This window comes from Myotis daubentonii, chromosome 12, assembly GCF_963259705.1.
Source record: "Myotis daubentonii chromosome 12, mMyoDau2.1, whole genome shotgun sequence".
In the NCBI taxonomy this organism is placed as follows: Eukaryota; Metazoa; Chordata; class Mammalia; order Chiroptera; family Vespertilionidae; genus Myotis; species Myotis daubentonii.
This window is the reverse complement of record NC_081851.1, coordinates 55,019,595-55,037,832: the sequence shown is the minus strand read 5'-3', so window position 1 is coordinate 55,037,832 and position 18,238 is coordinate 55,019,595. Positions and strand designations below refer to the sequence as shown.

The 18,238-nt window shown below is 39.1% G+C and overlaps 1 protein-coding gene across 1 annotated transcript; it reads right to left on the bottom strand.

Moving 5' to 3' along the window:
• Window positions 1-696: 696 nt before the first annotated feature.
• CALM2 (calmodulin 2) lies at window positions 697-15,946 on the bottom strand. Its single transcript, XM_059659913.1, has 6 exons — window positions 15,831-15,946; window positions 9,814-9,844; window positions 2,714-2,857; window positions 2,515-2,621; window positions 2,074-2,209; window positions 697-1,336 (listed from the first exon to the last, which is right to left on the bottom strand). The coding sequence occupies exons 1-6, from the start codon at window positions 15,831-15,833 to the stop codon at window positions 1,308-1,310; spliced, it is 450 nt and encodes a 149-aa protein (XP_059515896.1). The 5' UTR covers window positions 15,834-15,946; the 3' UTR covers window positions 697-1,307.
• Window positions 15,947-18,238: the final 2,292 nt, after the last annotated feature.

The window sequence follows — 18,238 nt, the reverse complement described above, 5'->3', positions numbered from 1 at the left end:
AAAAGTTTAAAAGTGATCATAACAACAAGCATTTTTCTTTGATGATACAAGATTAAGAGCTGGGCAAGCTTTGCTATGCATCAGATCTTTAATTAAAATTACATTCCAGGTCTCCTAACTAGGTGGCTCAGTTGGTTGGAGTATCTTCCTATACACCAAAATTACATTCCAGGATCAATTTTAACTACAATAGTGATGGTTTTGTTATAATTATCTGAGAGCAAACATCTACAGATAGTACTAAGAAAATAATTATCAATTACCATAACCCTGCTAATAAAGAACAGGTAATATGGTAAAGATTTGAAGATAAGGTTTAAAATTATAGCCCTAGGCCCGGCTGGCCTGATTTAGTGGTTGAGTGTGGACCTATGAACCAAGAGGTCAGAGTTCAATTCCCGGTCAGGGTACATGCCCAGGTTGTGGGCTCAATCCCTGGTGGGGCACGTGCAGAAGGCAGCTAATCAATTATTCTCTGATTAATGTTTCTCTCTCTCTCCCTTTCCTTTCCTCCCTGAACTTGGTAAAATATATATGTATTTTAAAAAGGACAATGAGTAAAACATTAGGAAATAGAGGTTAAAACATAATGACACACCCCTCCCAGATTTAGATTGTGTTCCTAATACAAACATCTTTGATTCTCAAAATTATTCAACCCAAAGTTAATGAAATGACTCAGATTCAGAGCAACAGTTGGGTAAAATTTTTTTTTATTGGAAAACAAATATACAACTTGGAATGGATTTGAGGCAAATTGTGCCATAAGCAGATTTTCTTTAAGTGGCTAAACAAAGTTTAAAAAGCAAGTAACAATAAAAGAAAATGTTTCTGGTACAGGACCAGCAGTACAAAAAAATAGTGTACGAGTACCTGGATAATACACCCGTTTTGCAATAGTGCAACTTTTAAGTACATATTGTTGACTGTCCATAGTCCACGCAGAGTTACAACTCCACACTTCAACAACAACATGCTGACAGTTCCTAAAGAAAACTACTTAAAAAAAGGCATAACCAGATGTTCCCTCATTTGACCAACTCCATCTAAGTTTAGATGTGCAGAAGGGCTTAGATATATCCAGAGTAAGCCACATGCAACATGTTACTTGATCAATTTTCTAAAATAAGGTTTCAGGACAATAACAGTAAGATAAGGGAAGAAAACATGGAGGAATGAAGTCCTAATTACTATACATGCATATTTTTTTTGACAGTAGGGGGAACCTTTTACAGATAAGTTACAAACAAAGAAAAGGCAAATAAACAATTTTGTACAAGAAATTTAACACATTCTGTACAATATCTTCACTTTGCTGTCATCATTTGTACAAACTCTGAAAAAGAAGAAATACACAAAAAGTTGAGCCAGTTAATGGCAAAAGATCGACAAAATCAATCTCGTTTACTCAATTACTGAGCAATCTCTATTCCTCTTTCTTTCCTCAAAATTATAAGAAAAGCTAACTATATGAGGAAAGCTAACTAACTGCCAAAGCTGGAACTTCATAAACCAAAATTATTAACAAATAAACCCAATTAATGCTTTAGATAGCTATTATAAATAAAAAGTATTCTTGCTTAGTTTAGTATTACAAATGATACTTCTTAACCTGAAGCATATGTAAACAGTTTCAGACTAAATCTGTTAAATAGAGGAAGGGAATCCAATGAAAAAAAGAAAATCACCTTAATTTCATTTTGAGGATCCTGAAGTTAAAGTTGGAAGCATTTAAAATTGTTCCACAAACATTATACAAAAATTGTTTTAGCACAGTTTAGAGTACAGTGTTCTCAAACTTGAATGTGCATATAAAATCAACCACCAGGAATCCTGTTAAATTGCAGGTACCTGGTATAGGGGTAGGACCTAATAAGTAGCTCTAAAATGTTCTTGGGCAACAGGAGGTGTTGCCTAGTCTGTACACACGTTCTAAATAGCAAAAGGTTAGAAAATATAGTTTTAACATCTTCATGGGGTAAGGAAGTTAGTAATTTTGACCTATCAGATTACCTAGTACCTCTAAACGTAAAGTCAAAGCAGAGAATGAGATGGTGACAGTGAAAGTCTTACCTTCATAGTTTACTTGACCATCACCATCAATATCTGCTTCCCTGATCATTTCATCAACCTCTTCATCTGTTAACTTCTCTCCAAGGTTTGTCATCACATGGCGAAGCTCTGCTGCACTAATATAGCCATTGCCATCCTAGAAAAGTCATTAAAATACTTAAGATCATAGAGTTGGAATAGAAGTTTACTAAATTTCACATTAGGAAGAAAAACATACTTTAGAAATCCACACAAACTAACGACAATCTACAAACAACTAACCTATAAATTAAACATCACTGAGAGCCAAGCACTATGTCTTAGTTCCAAAACCAAGTGATACCTGCTTTGCCACAAGATTAATGCAATACAAGTTACTAGGAGATCTGAGCTTATACTGAACTGTTATCTTCATTTCATCCTCAAGTTAAAATTTAAGAAATCCAGCCCCTGAAAACCTACCTTATCAAACACACGGAATGCTTCTCGAATTTCTTCTTCACTGTCTGTGTCTTTCATTTTTCTTGCCATCATTGTCAGAAATTCTGGGAAGTCGATTGTGCCATTACCTGAAATGGTTTGTTTCGTTGAGACATTATAATAGAATTTAAATGTCACTTCAACTTCCCACTCCCCAAACACAAAAATTAAACAGACTTACCATCAGCATCCACTTCATTTATCATGTCCTGTAACTCTGCTTCTGTGGGATTCTGCCCCAGAGACCTCATTACAGTTCCCAATTCCTTTGTTGTTATAGTTCCATCACCATCCTTGTCAAATAGTGAAAAAGCTTCTTTGAATTCTGTTTGAGAGACCACAATCCAAATACACAGTTTAACAACAAATAATAACCTCCTAAATGAAATGTATTAGTCAACTCTTAAAGATATATATGAAGATAACACCTGAAATGGAATTTTGATTTCTGAAGGATTTAGATGAGAAAGCCACTTGTAGCATTTTAAACATCTTTACCTAATCATACCAGTATATGCTCATATTGATCTACTAGGAAATTTTTTCATCTAAAATCTTACAAGGAACTGCAATATCTAGACCAGGGGTCCTCAAACTATGGCCCGCGGACCACATGCAAATACAAATATTGTATTTGTTCCCGTTTTGTTTTTTTACTTCAAAATAAGATATGTGCAGTGTGCATAGGAATTTGCTCATAGTTTTTTTTTTTAAACCATAGTCGGGCCCTCCAACGGTCTGAGGGACAGTGAACTGGCCCCCTGTTTAAAAAGTTTGAGGACCCCTGATCTAGACCCTTATTATTATTCTGTGTTTAAAAAGGAAAAGAATCAAAACCCCAAATGACTGGCTTCTCTATTTTCTGTTAAAGCTGCTCTGTGGAACACAATTCAAAATTACAGATTTAACCTTTACTCAGAACAGAAAAATAAAGATAGTTGGTTCCAAACACATTTCTATAGAGCAACTATACTATTTGCATTATGTTTATAATACTCCTCAAAAAGTAAGTCTACTTCATCACCTACTAAATTAAAAACAAAAAACTTTAAACTTCAGAATAATATGACAATGGGCTAAGTTATCTTTTCTGGAAGAGTCTATCACCAAATAGTCTATAGTACTGATGATAATGGGATGATCAAGATATGAATGGCCAGTTTCAGCTGTATTACTGAGAACAAAGATATCTTAGACCTTTCTTTACATTATATAACCCCAAACTTGTAAAAGAGTAAAATATATTGTTGCCTAAAATTAAGATCTTACAAAATTGCATTACTTTTATTTCACCAGATTACATGGGAAGCTGTTGGACGACAGTCCACAATACCTGGCTTACCATTTATTTTACAGAGAAACTAAAGCAGAGATTAAATCTGACAGTGCGAGGTCAGATAAATGAGCTAACAAAACCTAGTACTTTTCAAGGTACTTTCTGTAATAAACCCTATCAGCAAGCAAATAAAAAAACAGTCCCAAAGTTCAAGGAGCCATATGCTCTCCCAACATATCTAAAACATTTGAAAATATATACCTGATACACATTTAAGAAATGGTGTGCCTCGTCTTACAGTCCAAGTCTATTTATCCCCTGCCTGTCTATCCTTACTCCAATCCATATACCTCAAAGTTTCATTTATCATAATCTTCTCTGAACTCAACCATTCTACTGATTTTGCCATTAATTTATTTAGTTATCTTTATGTCTCTTTGCCTAAAACTAAACTCAAACCTTAGTGATGTATTTATTTATTTAATTTTTTTTTCTTTTCTTTAAAGTCCCTATCCTTATCTCTCCCCAAATTCTGGAAGGCACCACTACTCATATCTATTTCTTCTCTATCCACCAACTATTAAAATTGCTTCCAGCTCCAGCTCATCCACTGAAAACACTAGGTTCACCAAGAACGATCTAAGTGCCTAATCCAGCAAGTATGTGTCAGTATGTGAGGCCATAAAGCATAGAAACTCAAATCAGACTTTGAAACTCAACTGCTGGCTTAAAAATCCCAGCTGCACCCTGACCAGTTTGGGCCTGTGGACTCAAGGGTCCCAGATTCAATTCTGGTCAAGGGCATGTACCTTGGTTGCAGGCATATCCCCAGTAGGGGGTGTGCAGGAGGCGGCTGATAGATGTTTCTCTCTCATCGATGTTTCTAACTCTCTATCTCTGTCCCTTCCTCTCTGTAAAAAATCAATAAAATATATTTTAAAAACTGAAAAAAAAAAAAAAATCCCAGCTGTTACTTATTAGAAATGTAACCTCCAGCAAATTAAGTTACTAGACCTTTTTTCTGCCTCAGCTTGCTCATTTTTGTTAAATAGGGATTAACATACCTAATTCCTTATTTTAAGAACATAGTCACTACATGTAAAGCACTCAAAACTAGGTCTGGCAAGTAAGTACTTAATGAATGTTAAGAGAATGATGATCTCATTTTCCTGCAGTATCCAAAATTATACTAAAAAAAAACCCCTCAAACTTCTCTTGGCCTCCACAATAGTACTTGAATTTATATCCTATCTTACAATGCCAAAGGTTTTTGGCTCCTACTTGTTTCTTCCAAGTAGATGTGACCAACTCTCATCCTTTCTTCTCTACTTGGCCATTTCATCTATGCCCACTTATAATGATGATTTCATGTCTTAGTATACACATCTCTCTCAACATAATATCCTTTATTTCTGATTTCCTACAGGACAGACATCTCCTCTGGCTGACCTAAAGCAAGAAAACTCTTCCCCTAAAATCTGTCAACAAGTCCTGTGGAACTCTGCTGTTTAAATACTACTGGATATTTTTTCATCACTACAACCAATAATGGCACCATCATCTTTTGCCTGGACAATCATGATAGCCTCCTACCTGGATTCTTTATACCTGCAACCCAGGTATGTGCCCTTGACTAGGAATAGAACCCGAGATCCTTTGGTCCTTGAGCCAGCGCTCGAACCAATGGCCAGGGCCTATTTGCCTTTTTTGATTACCATGTTACTTGTTTCTGCTTATTCTATTTAAAATCTTTGAATTGCTTAGTTTAAATCAGATATCACTGACTAGTTGTGGTTTGCTGCATTGTAACAGAGTTTCATTCATTTAAATCATACTTGTTTTTAGAGGAAATCATCTGATACCAATGCTTAGTACCAAATTACTCATTGATGTTATGAAAATAGTATATAGTACTAATATAGATCAATCCAATGACAAAAACAGATCAATAAACCCCACAAATAGCAGAATTTAATGAAAACATTTATTTATTTTTTTTTTAAAACAGGACGTAGAAATAATGACTAGAAATATGCAAACCATTAGGGTTTGAACACATAGCACCTATCACCTAATAACTTAGGCTACAAGAAAATGAGAGGACTTGGAGAATTGTAATTTGTTTACACTACATTCTCTGCTGTAATACTTAGCTACAGGCATCATTTAACACCACCATTATATGCGAAATTCGCAATGTGTATCTACAATTACTTTACTACTAGAGGCCCAGTGCACAAATGGAGGCGGGCCCTCAGCCCAGCCTGGGCCCTCGCACAGTCCAGGACCTCAGGGGAGCGGGCCTAAGCGGGCAGTCGGACATCCCCCGAGGGGGCCTTAGTGCTGTTGTGGAGGCTGGAGAGGCTCCCGCCACCGCCACTGCACTCCCCAGTCGAGAGCCCAGCTTCTAGCTGAGTGGCACTCCCCCTGTGGGAGCACACTGACCACCAGGGGACAGCTCCTGCGTTGAGCATCTGCCCCCTGGTGGTCAGTGTGCATCATAGCGACCCATCTTTCCGCCATTCGGTTGATTTGCATATTAGGGTTTTATTATATAGGATATGATTTAACTTAAAGCCAAATTCTGGAAGATGCATCGTATTAATTTATGTGTGTATTCTAAGTTTCAATAAGTCTTAAAATCTAATAACTCTTAAAGAGCCAAAAATACCTGTAAAAATTCCTTGAAATAATAAACTCAAAAGCACCATTTAAATTCACCTGCCTGTATAGCTCACCACCTGTACTTCAGAACTAGCATAATCTTCATGTACAGAAGCATGTCATTCCAAACAGTAATTCTCAGGAATGACTTCAAATATAAACCCAGTACTAAGTACACAATAAGAAAACAACAGGTCCTGAATGTCACACAGAACAGCTATCTTCAACACAACTGATAGGACCTTCCTCTAAATCCATTCTAGTTATGCCTAAGTTGAAATTTTCAGGAAACTTATTATTTAAGTTTTATGTGTTCATCAGCAACCCCAGGACCCTTTTCCAATTATTTATATCACATAAGTTTGTAATTTTTTAAAAATAGGTTATCAATAAACAATTACATAAGTAAAGAAAAATCAAATGCCTACTAACTTTTATGTATTTAGTTTAATCCCTTGTTGGCACTCTGTAATTGTTATAAACTGAGTACAGTTAATATATTTTATCAACTAAGTTTTATCCCTTCACTGGGCCTTGACTGAAAGCTCAATGACAGTTTAGGCACAAATTTCTTTTAAAAAGAAAAATTCTTGTTACATTTTTTTATTAGTCCTCTAAATGTCAATTACTAATGACATCATGGCAGAGTCAAATTAAATTAACTTGTGAAATCACACTAAGACTGTTCCAGGTTGCTCTTTAAGTAATGTAAACAATTCTAGTAACCACCTAAACAACAAGCACTTTGTTTTCTATACCAAGTTATTTGCTATTAAAATCTCTAAATAAATCTGAAGTAGTAATGATTGTCACATAAAGATAAAAATAGCTTTTAAAAGTACTTTAGTATATTCAATGCTGCATTACATGTATGAAGCTTAACATTCAACAAGCAGGTCTTAGATGCTGGGATGTTACTGGTCACTAGTGATTATAATTTACCAGATACAGATAAAATCTGTGTTTACCTCAAAGGTGGACATTGAAACATACCAAATTTAGGAAGGGATTTTTGGAAGAAGCAGAATAATTCTTAGGATAGGGTAAGGTAGTGTTCTAAGAACACTTTTTGTGTCACAGTCCTCTTTGAAAATAAAACTTATTCCTTCAAGAAGTATTTACTCAGTCCTTACTTTGGGAATCACTGGGAATAGAGAAAACAAAAAGGTCACTGCTCTCACAGGATTTTTATTAGCAGCATAAAAGCTTTGGTTCCTCTAACCTAAATGTTCAGAGGTTTATTAAAGCCTGGCGTCTAAGGAACACCTTTAAAAGTCAAGGAAAAGGCAGGGTAGGGAGAAAATCTACAATATATTTTCCTCCATTCCCATTTGAAATTTAACTGTATGATGAAAGTCAATGAAATGACAGAATTTGTCTTAAAGACAATATTCCAACTACAACTATTCTTGATCAAAATGTTTTAACAGTCATTGACGGTTCTTATATCTCAACAGACACAATCTTTCTTTAAAGAGGCGCGTGTGTTTGGGAAGGCAATAATGAACACCAACTCTGTGACAGGCACTTTGACTAATACATTTTCTACCTTAAAGTGAACATTTTGTGCTGTGTACAATAGGCACAACTACCTAACTGGGCAGAGAGGGAGGCCAGATGTATCAGAGAATGTAAGAGTTTAAGAATGGAAATATTAGATAGCGCAGAGGTCAGTTCCTGAAGGATATATTAAAAACTATTTCAGATAATTTTACATTTCATTGATACATTTAAAAATAATATAAACCAACATGCAATTTACCAACCCTAGAAAGCAAATCCCAGGTTTAAATCAAATCCACACAGCAATTAAACATAAAACCTGCATAAATTTTGGCCTTAATGCTAATAGCTTTCTACCTTATATAATCCTATCAAATAATATTCATGATGAATATTTGAGATTAGTGATGCCTGGCTCCTCTAAATTTGTGTTTATAAGGGTGGTTTTATTTACTTTATTTACTTTAAATGGGCTATATAGTTGAGTTCTAACTGTGTTTCTCAGTTTTCTCTAGCATTAAAAATTGCTTCAGCCCGACCAGGGTGGCTCAGTGGTTGAGCATCGACCTATGAACCAAGATGGCTCAATTCCCAGTCAGGGCACATGCCTGGATTTTGGGATTTCAGGGTTGATCCCCAATGGGGGTGTGCAGGAAGCAGCCGATCAATGATTCTCTCTCGTTACTGATATTTCTATCTCTTTCTCCCTCTGCCTTCCTCTCTGAAATCAATAAAAATATTGACTGGTTTGGCTCAGTGGATAGAGCGTCGGCCTGTGGACTGAAAGGTCTCAGGTTTGATTCCAGTCAAGGGCATATACCTTGGTTGTGGGCACATCCCCAGTAGGAGGTGTGCAGAAGGCAGCTGATCAATGTTTCTCTCCCACCAATGTTTCTGACTCTCTATCCCTCTCCCTTCCTCTCTGTAAAAAAATTAATAAAATATGTTTTTTAAAAAAATGATTGTTTTTCTGAGCACTTCAAACTCCTTGCCTACCAGGAAAATTGTAGCAGTTAAAACTGCTTGATGCTTGTGTTAACAAAAGCCTCTAATGTGAAGTAAAAGAACAGAATTTGAAAGACATTTCAATATTGCATAAAAAAAGCAAAACTTTAGTAAGTTTCCAAAACATTTTAATGTTAATCAGACATCTCAAATATTAGAATAAAATAAAAAATACTAATGTTTAATGGTATGGCATAAAGACAACATGACATCAAGTTTTCTGTAACAATTTCACATATTTCCATAGCAAACCAAAGGAGACAAGATTTAAGCTCATTTAAATAGCTGTCACTACTTTATAAGACATAATTACATGTGTAAAATAGAATGCTAACCTTTAGATCTAGGTTTTTCATTGGAAAAATGGGTTATTCCCTGACTATATATGCAATTCTAAGGTTAAAATATTAGCTATTTTACAATGGCGTAAATTCAATGTTCATCTTCTGATTCTACATTTCAAATTACCTGTTGGCTACATGACGTGGCCCTCTTGTAGAGACTGATTTGGAGCTACAGTATTAAAAACTGCTTAGAATTCATGTTTTAAAGTAAGATAACCAACAACAACAAAAGACCACCACCTGGCTCCAAATATGGCTAAAAATAGCCTAAAAACATGTCTTTAATTACAGTTAGCCCCACACATCTTTCTCGGGCAAGTTTACCTTTTCACTTGCCAAAGCAGGTTCAATTACTGTATTACATTACAGCCATTTGCTATGTACTATATAGATCAAAGTCAATTTTTTTCATACAAGTATCTTATTTTGGATTAGCTATTCAGTTTACAATAAAATCCAACGGGTACAATCAGGCAAATTATTTCTCACCTGCAATCTGCTCTTCAGTCAGTTGGTCAGCCTACAAAGAGATCAAGAAATAAGTGACTTGAGACTATGTAGGTTAGCAATTACAAAAACAAGTTTTAAAAGTTTTTAAGGCTTGGCATGAACCATAAACTTCATTTAGTTCAACATTTCTTAGTACCAGCAATAAGCACAAAGGGTAGGTGGAAAATGCATACATCTGGTTTACATTCACAGTTTAACAGTCTTGACCCCAAATTTAAGATAAGGAAAGTATTTCAGAATATGTTTGAAAGTAAATTTTACACAAATTGGAAAAAAAAAAAACCCACAAAAAACCAAATCTGGAATACTAAAAAGTTTAATTGGAGTTTTTCTAAATTAAAGATAGAATCCAACAGAATCATTGTTTCCTTTTTCAAAATTAGCATACCTCAACTTAACTCACCTCCTCTGGTAGATATCAAATTATTACCAGAAATCTCCATTGAACCAAAAATAATGCCCACGGATTATGGTCAAAATTGCCCCCATAAATGGCTAAAACACATCAATTGGACATAAAAATAATTTTCCAGATCTCAAAATGAAGCAAAACTCCAATTATTAAAAAGATTAAAATCTACAGTCCTGGATGGGGCAACATGAAAGCTACCAGTTTTTACTCCTCTTCACCTGCCAGGCAACTGCAGAGAATGCAGGATTCTGAACACTTGAATTACATTATCTACCAAATGTTAAGTAAGTCCAGCCTCTCATCTTCTCTTGACTTTTGAAATCCCAAAGTGAGCCTAAGGTTTGTGATGTCTTTAGCACATGGGGAAAGATACTGGTTCTTGCTTTTTTAAAAAACAAACAAACAACAAACCTATTTTCAGGCATTTGCAAAAACCATTTTATATGTTGTTCTTATTCAGTCTTCATAGTAACCAAACAATGGTGTTCTTATTCCCTATCTTACAAAAGGGGAAAGAAGGACTCAGATTATATTTCCGGGAGTGGGAATACAGTATTAGTTATCTAGTAGAGTGACAATTAAACATTAAGGTGTTAGACATATCCAATGCCTCTAAGTTTAAAATTCAGAGCACATAATATATAAGGATATTTGCAAAATATCAAGGCTTTGTTCTTCACGTGTCTTTCATCTTTAGACATTTCTCTGCTTATCAGTATACATACCCATGAAACAACTGTTTATGTGGTTCTGGGAGGCACTGACAAGAAATAGCCTCCTATCTAGTATGTATACCTACATGAAGTCAAACATACTATGATTAATCCATTCATTTTTGGTATGAAAATAAAAGCACTGCCTGGTTTCATTCTTTTTAAGTAAAAAGACCCCCAGAAAGGGTAACACCTTAATGTAGAATAGTATCACATTTTCTCTAGGGGACAGCATGAGACTATTTGAGAAACAAAGCAGACGTTTCTTTCCCTGCTTGCTTTGGTCTCAATGCAATCAACTCATTTCCATTCTTAAAAATTAAAAAGGAAAAAAAGCCAAAGGCCTGATAATTAAAATTGAAGAGCAAATAATTAAGTTCAAATGCAGAAATTTATAAAATAAATTATCTCCAGCAATCTGGTATAAAATCAGCCAGATTGTTTTCCCTAGGAAAAAGATTTAAAACCCAGTAAACCCACTGAGTTGTTCCCTTTGTTAGAGGCTATAGGGATGGGGAATGTCAGGCCCGAGAAATCATTTGGTATGGCCATGCCAAGGCATTAGGGATGAGTTAATTAAATGTTTAACCAAATACAGCAGGTTAATTTTTAAGTTGATTATTTTATATGGCCCATGAATAATGTCCTAAGTATCCAAATGACCCTTGGCAGAAAAAAGGTTTCCCACCCCTACGAGGATTTACTTCTAGTCTTTCATTTTGCAAGATTTCTATAATTTCTGAAGGAAGGGCAATATGGTATGGTACAGGAAAAAGCATAGTGCTGTGAGTCATCATGGGGCTAGTATCCCAGCTTTGCAACTTAATAGCTGTGACACCTTGGACACGTTATTCAACCTCTAAATCAACTTCACCTGTTAACACAGTAATGCCTACCTAACAGGGTTATTGTGTAGAGTAAATCAGAAGCTATGTCAAAGGCTGGCCAAAAGAGTTTAGTGATAATTATTTTACATAAATAAATAAAAGAACCTACAATGTTAACTATCAACCTAACTAGTTCAACTTCCACACAGAAGGTAAACATGCACAGTATTATCAAGACCTTTACAACAAACCTACCATGTTTCATGTTTAACTTTAAGCTGAGAAAATTTATTTCCACAAACTGAAACCACCAGTTGAAGTCCAGGGACAGATGTGGAAGGCAATGTAGCATGTATGAAAGCTGATGGATTGATGGGCTATGTGCAGAATGGTAGACACTGGGTTTGTTCTCAAAACATGGTTGGGGGAAGATTTTGGGAAAGCTCGTTTATAAGAAAGCTTAAGGCCTCAAGAAGAAACAAAGATGTTAGCTATAAAAGAAAACAGAAAATTTTCAATTTTCTTTGAAAGTCCAAATTTAATGGTCCCACACCATCTTATCCAGCTCCCTATCTCTATCTAGGCAAAGGTAATCTTAGAAAACATCACAAATAAGCTTCAAGGAATAAACTAAGTACATGGGAGCCTAAGTTACTCACATAACCTAAAAGCACTGTGTGATTTTTGTTTGGAGTGTTTCGAGAAACTTAGAGACATTTTTCATATTTACTACTAACCCAGAGTTCAAGGTTTTAAAGTAATCTTTATATCAAACAAATATTTATATTAAACAATTCAGATTAAAACCTACTAAAAGCAGAAACACAAACCTTCCTAGCATTCTAATTTGTAAGCCTTTCCCAACTACACCGAATCAATTTGTTTCTTATTTCTGTCTATGGAGAGTGACTTCTTCTTACTTAGAAGAACTACAAGAATTATACTTTTGGGAAAACTCAAGCTCAATAACATGTGTATTTAGCTCAGTAAAGGATAATTCACTAGAGAGCTGACTAGTTCTTACTCTATTTCTACACTTCTTCCTACTGCTCTTGTCATACCAGAGAAAGCTTCCAGGCATTAGCATACTCACTCTCAGGTTCAAAACCACAGGTGATTTATTCACCTATTAAGAAACACTAATCTAGACTAGGTGTGACCTGAAGTGAATGCATTATGTACCTATTAAATATTTCCTAAATGGCTCTCAAAAGTAGGTATGGGTACTCTTGGAGCTCACCTAGTGAAAGGTTTTATACAAATGATCCAAAATTCTTATCTAAGTAAATGAATGAATCCATAGGCTTGAAATGGCACACAAACTTCTATCCTTCATTCATTCCTGTTTCTTCCAAGTCCTACTTAGATATAAGCTTCATAATTAAAATTTTCCTACAACTTCAGAATTGTTTTTTACCTATATAAAAAGCAGTCTCTAAATTAGCTCAATAATTCTATCAGTAATACTGGTAGAACAGTACTTAATATATATAGTATCTTGGATTAAAAAAAAAGAACCCATCAAATTACTTTATAAAAATTAGGACCTTTACCAAGGGCCTAATTTGATCATTCTAGCTGAATCTAGAATTTCCTGCATTTTAATAGAGCCATAGTGAATTTCCTCAGTCTAACAGAAATAGATCTCCTTGCAGTTTGATGGAATAATGATTATTTATTTAGACAAATGACAACATTTTCTACCTTTTCACATCTTTTATTTATTTAACCACCCCAGCCCTTAAGTCTTCTTAAAGCACTCCCCCCTTCAAAGAGCATATATCAACTATATGTAAACCTAAGAGCTATGTGAGTAATCGTATTCCACTTTCACATAACTTTTTTTCTTTTAACTTGTCAGAGTTCTAACTTTAAATCTCCAAGTCTTATAAAGTTAAAGAGGACAATTTCCAAATTAAATAATTGATGACTGTCAATTTAACAAACAAAAAACCCCCAAAGCATCAACGATGCAAACAGTAACTTAAAAGTTTATCACGGGACGAAACCGGTTTGGCTCAGTGGATGGAGCATCGGCTTGCGGACTGAAGGGTCCCAGGTTCGATTCCGGTCAAGGGCATGTACCTGGGTTGCGGGCACATCCCCAGTGGGAGATGTGCAGGAGGCAGCTGATCGATGTTTCTCTCTCATCGATGTTTCTAACTCTCTCTCTCCCTTCCTCTCTGTAAAAAAATCAATAAAATATATTTAAAAAAAAAAAAGTTTATCACGGGCAAAAGAAAGCATAGATAAACTCTATCCATCACCAAAGAAAAAAACCTATTCCAGTGTTTGTTTTCAATTATACTGAAGGGGAAAAAAAAACCAAAAACCAATCTTACCCTTCACTTAAAAACATTTTAAAATTTACCTCACAATTAAGAACTTCGATTACATGCCTATAAGGTACTTTCACCTAAAATAGTAGTAAGTTCAACCAGCATATACAAACTCATAACTTAAAAATATCAGTATGGAACGAGTGCATCAAACTTAAATGAGCACTAGTTTTAACCAAGATGAAGTCCTTTCCCCACACCCATTAAGGCTGAAGGTTTCAGTTGGCAAGGAGTTCCAACTCTTGTTTAAGATGTCACCTTGCCTCCTGGACACACCCATCGCTGTAATTACTTGGCAGAAGGAACCACGAACTAAGTACTGCAAATTACCGCCCTCATTAGATTTTTTTTAAAAACAGAAGTTCTGGTCTCCAGTGACAGGAAAACGCTTTTTTAAATCCCCTGCCCTCCAAATACTCTTCTATCATACTCCGGAATTTGACGACCATTATTGCACAAATGAACTGAACTGAAGATGATCTGGCAACTTCTGTAGGGAAATCGGAGTGATCCCCAAGAGGACTGGAGCGGGGGCAATGCTGCTGCGTGGTCGTGGTTCCCTGACATAAGGCGTGCACGTGATTGCTCAAAAATAGGACATACCAGTGGCCCTTTTCAAAAGCATCCTTCCAGTTGTTACATGAGAACAAGACCGACTTTCACAACAGTCGCCGCGGAGCCGGCTTTCCGTAGGTGGCAGGGCAGATAGGAAACGCCTTTCACCTAACCCGGGCCGAGGGCTTTCTCTAACAAGATGCGTACTTCGGGGACGCGCCCGACTCCCGTGATACAAAGATCATTTCCTCCAACGATAAAGCCACTTAAAATAATTCTTATTTTTAAATGTCTAGCCTGGGTAGTGAAAAAAGGCCCCAGAACCCAGACGGGCGGAAAAATCGGCGTTCACCGAGCTTCCTTCTCGCCTCCGGGGGGGGGAGGGGCGGAGGGGGGAGGGGAAGCTCTCGAGGCCACCCTCCCCCCCCCACCCATCCCCAACGGGCCAGCCCCGCAGCGCCGCGGCCGCCGGACCTCCGCAGCCCTGCAGGTGCCAGCGCAGCAGCTGGGGCGCGAGCCGGGCGGGCGGCGGCTCCAGCCCCGCGCCCGCCCCCCCCCCACGCCGCTCCCCGCGCGGCGCGGACTCGGCCCACACAGCGCGCCGCACCCGCTCGCGCGTTCCCCTGCCCCCCGCACGCGGAGGCTGTGGGCTAACGGCGGCGGTGGCGCTCGCCGGGTCTCGCGCGCGCCCTCCCGCCTCCTCGGCGCATGGCGGCCACAAGCGGACAAAGGCGCTTCCTGGCAACCGTGCTAACCGTCCGTTGGGCTTTTGAATCCGGCGACCTTTCGAGATGCCCGACCCAAAGCTTTGGCGCTCCTGCTCCTCCCGCCCGCCCTTCCACTCGTTCGCCTCCCTCAAGTGCTGGGCTGCCCCCGCCCCGGATCCATCCTCACTCGGCCAAGCCCCTAGGACCTGGCGGTCTCGGGAGCAGGGCCCCCAATGCCCTAGGGGACAGCTCCTTGAGGAGAACAGGGGTGGGAGGACACCTGCGACACAACCGCCGCGGGCGCCCCCAGGCCCTTGCGCGCCTTCCGGCAGGCGAAGACCACTCCTGGAGGTATTAAGGGAGCGAGTCCCCTTTCTTTAGTCAATCCGCTTCAGCTTCTTTCCCCCACAGGCCAAGCGCCAGCAGCCTAACAACGCACTCACCATGCTGCAAGCGCTACCGGTCTCCGAGACGCAACTACACAACCAGTCAGCTCGCTCGCTCCACTCGGACTAATTCTCCCCCTCCGCCCCCAGCGCCTCATAAACACCTCCCTCCGCCAGATCCCTCCGCCGCATGCCAGATAACGGAACATCACAAACGAGTCCCGGCCCTTTCCCCCAGCACCCCCCCCCCCCCCGCCAACTCTTCTCGAGAACCTTTTATCCTCCACAGTTATTTGGTCGACGATGCAAAGGGTAAAGAGAAGTGGACAAACGGACGACGTAAGTGGTTTTCATTCTCCGGTGAGCCGTTAAAATGCCCGCAGAGAGGCGCCTGCGGGGCGCTACTTTGCGGCGCGGAGGAGCATAGTCGTAGAGGCGCGTGTGCGGTAGCCGTTGCGCCGGCCTCTGATTGGCTGGTTTGTACCTGCAATGCGTCACTCGGGCTCGCAGCGGCCGCCGCGGGGACGCGGTGCGGATCCTGCCGTTGCTGCTCCGGCCGCGCTGTCCTGGCGACTGCGCCGGGCGGCAGGTCGTTTTCCCTGCGCTTGTCTGGAGAACCTTCCTCCTCCACGCGCGCTTCCCCGCCACGCTCGCACGTGGTTTGCTGCCCGTTGGGTAGGGGTAGACACCTGAGTGGATGTGGAAAGAACTCAGGAAAACCGTACCCCGCGCTCACCTTCGTATTTCCGCCTCGTGGAGGCCACACATTTTACATTTCGCTCCCTCACAAAACCCGTGAAAATCTGGACAAGGGCAAATGAAGCTGCTCAGTTGACCAATCTGAAAAGGCCTTCCGTTTATACTTCCCCCTTCGCCTTCCTTGCCAGGGGTAATTTACCAGGGAAAAGAAGAGTCAAACCCCTCAGTACCCGAGATTCTGTGGGGTTAGTCGCTCCCAATAGCTCCTTGATGCTGTAGAATAATTGGGTTCTGGCTTGGAGTCAGTTCTGGGTCCGAGTTTTGGTTAGGTCACTTCCTTAGATGTATGACCTTAGATGAGTGATTTAATTTTTAGCCTAATTTATAAAATGGAGATAATAATGCCTATCAGATTATTGTGAGAATTAGAAGATTAGAGGCCCTGTGCGCAAGATTCATGTGGGGAGGGGCGGTCCCTCAGCCCGTCCTGCACCCCAAGCTGACAGTCGGCCATCCTTACCGCTGCCCCTTAGCGCTGCCCCTGAGGCGGGAGAGGCTCCCACCACCTTGGCTGCGCCCACCACCTTGGCTGCGCCCACCACCTTGGCTGCGCCCACCACCTTGGCTGCGCCCACCAGCTGTGAGCCCAGCTTCTGGCTGAGTGGTGCTCCCCCTGGGTTGAGTGTCTGGCCCCTGGTGGTCAGTGTGTGTCATAGCAACCGGTTGTTCCGCTGTTGGGTCGATTTGCATATTAGCCTTTTATTATATAGAATTAGAGTGAATGTAAAATGTTGAAGCACCTGGCACAGGGCGGCAGGTCACTGTAATATATCTTCTCATAATGAATTTGCCCTTTTGGGTCTCTAATGTCTCAAATTTAAATGGACATTTTAAAAACCACTGGAGTCCTTGTTTGTGCACTGTTTGTGGGGAGTCGGTAAATGGATCAGCCACTGAGGAAAACAGCAGGTAGTTCCTTTAGAAATTAAAAAAAGAATTACCAGATTGTCTCAGCAATTCCACTTATAGGTATATATACCCAAAAGAACTGAAAGCAGAATCATGAAAAGATATTGGTACATTCATATTTATAGCAGCATTATTTCAGAATAGCTAAAACTTAGACGCAACCCAAATTCCCATCAATGGATTAATGGATAGGGAAAATATGATTACAATGGGATATTATTCAGCTTTAAAAATGGAGAAAATTTTACAATATGCTACAACATGGATATTAACCTAAGTAAAATAAGTCACAAAAAGAATAAATACTGTATGGTTCCATTTACACGAAGTACTTAGAATTGTCAAAATCGTAGAGACAAAGTGGCTGCCAGGGGGGAATGGGGAGTCGTTTAATGGGTATAGTATTTCAGTTCTACAAGATGAAAGAAGTTATGGGATGAATAGTGGTGATGGTTGCACAGCATTATGAATACATTTAATGCCAAAATTAAGATGGCAAATTTTATGTGTATTTTATCACACACACTTTTTTTTTAAAAATTATCTCCTTGGCCCTCCCCAAAATAAGCAAGGGTGTCCATAACCTGGAATATTTAACAAGCAGATAGTGAACACCTGCTGTGTGAACTCAATTTGAATATAACATAACTGTTACCATAGAGGGGGGCTTACAAGACACAGAGGAGAGAATCTTAGCTTACCACAGGCTTTAAAAAGGATTCCTAAAGGTGACTCCTAAATTAAGTCTGACATGAAAAATGGGCAGGAAAAAATGGGAAGGTGGGGAGGAAGAGGGA

Bases quoted from the DNA above. Each gene is read 5' to 3' on its own strand.
- CALM2 (XM_059659913.1), bottom strand. The intron at 2,622-2,713 runs GTAAGTCTGTTT...AAACCATTTCAG, and splicing joins AAATGAAGTGGATGCTGATG to GTAATGGCACAATCGACTTC. The intron at 1,337-2,073 runs GTAAGACTTTCA...CTTCTTTTTCAG, and splicing joins TGGTCAAGTAAACTATGAAG to AGTTTGTACAAATGATGACA.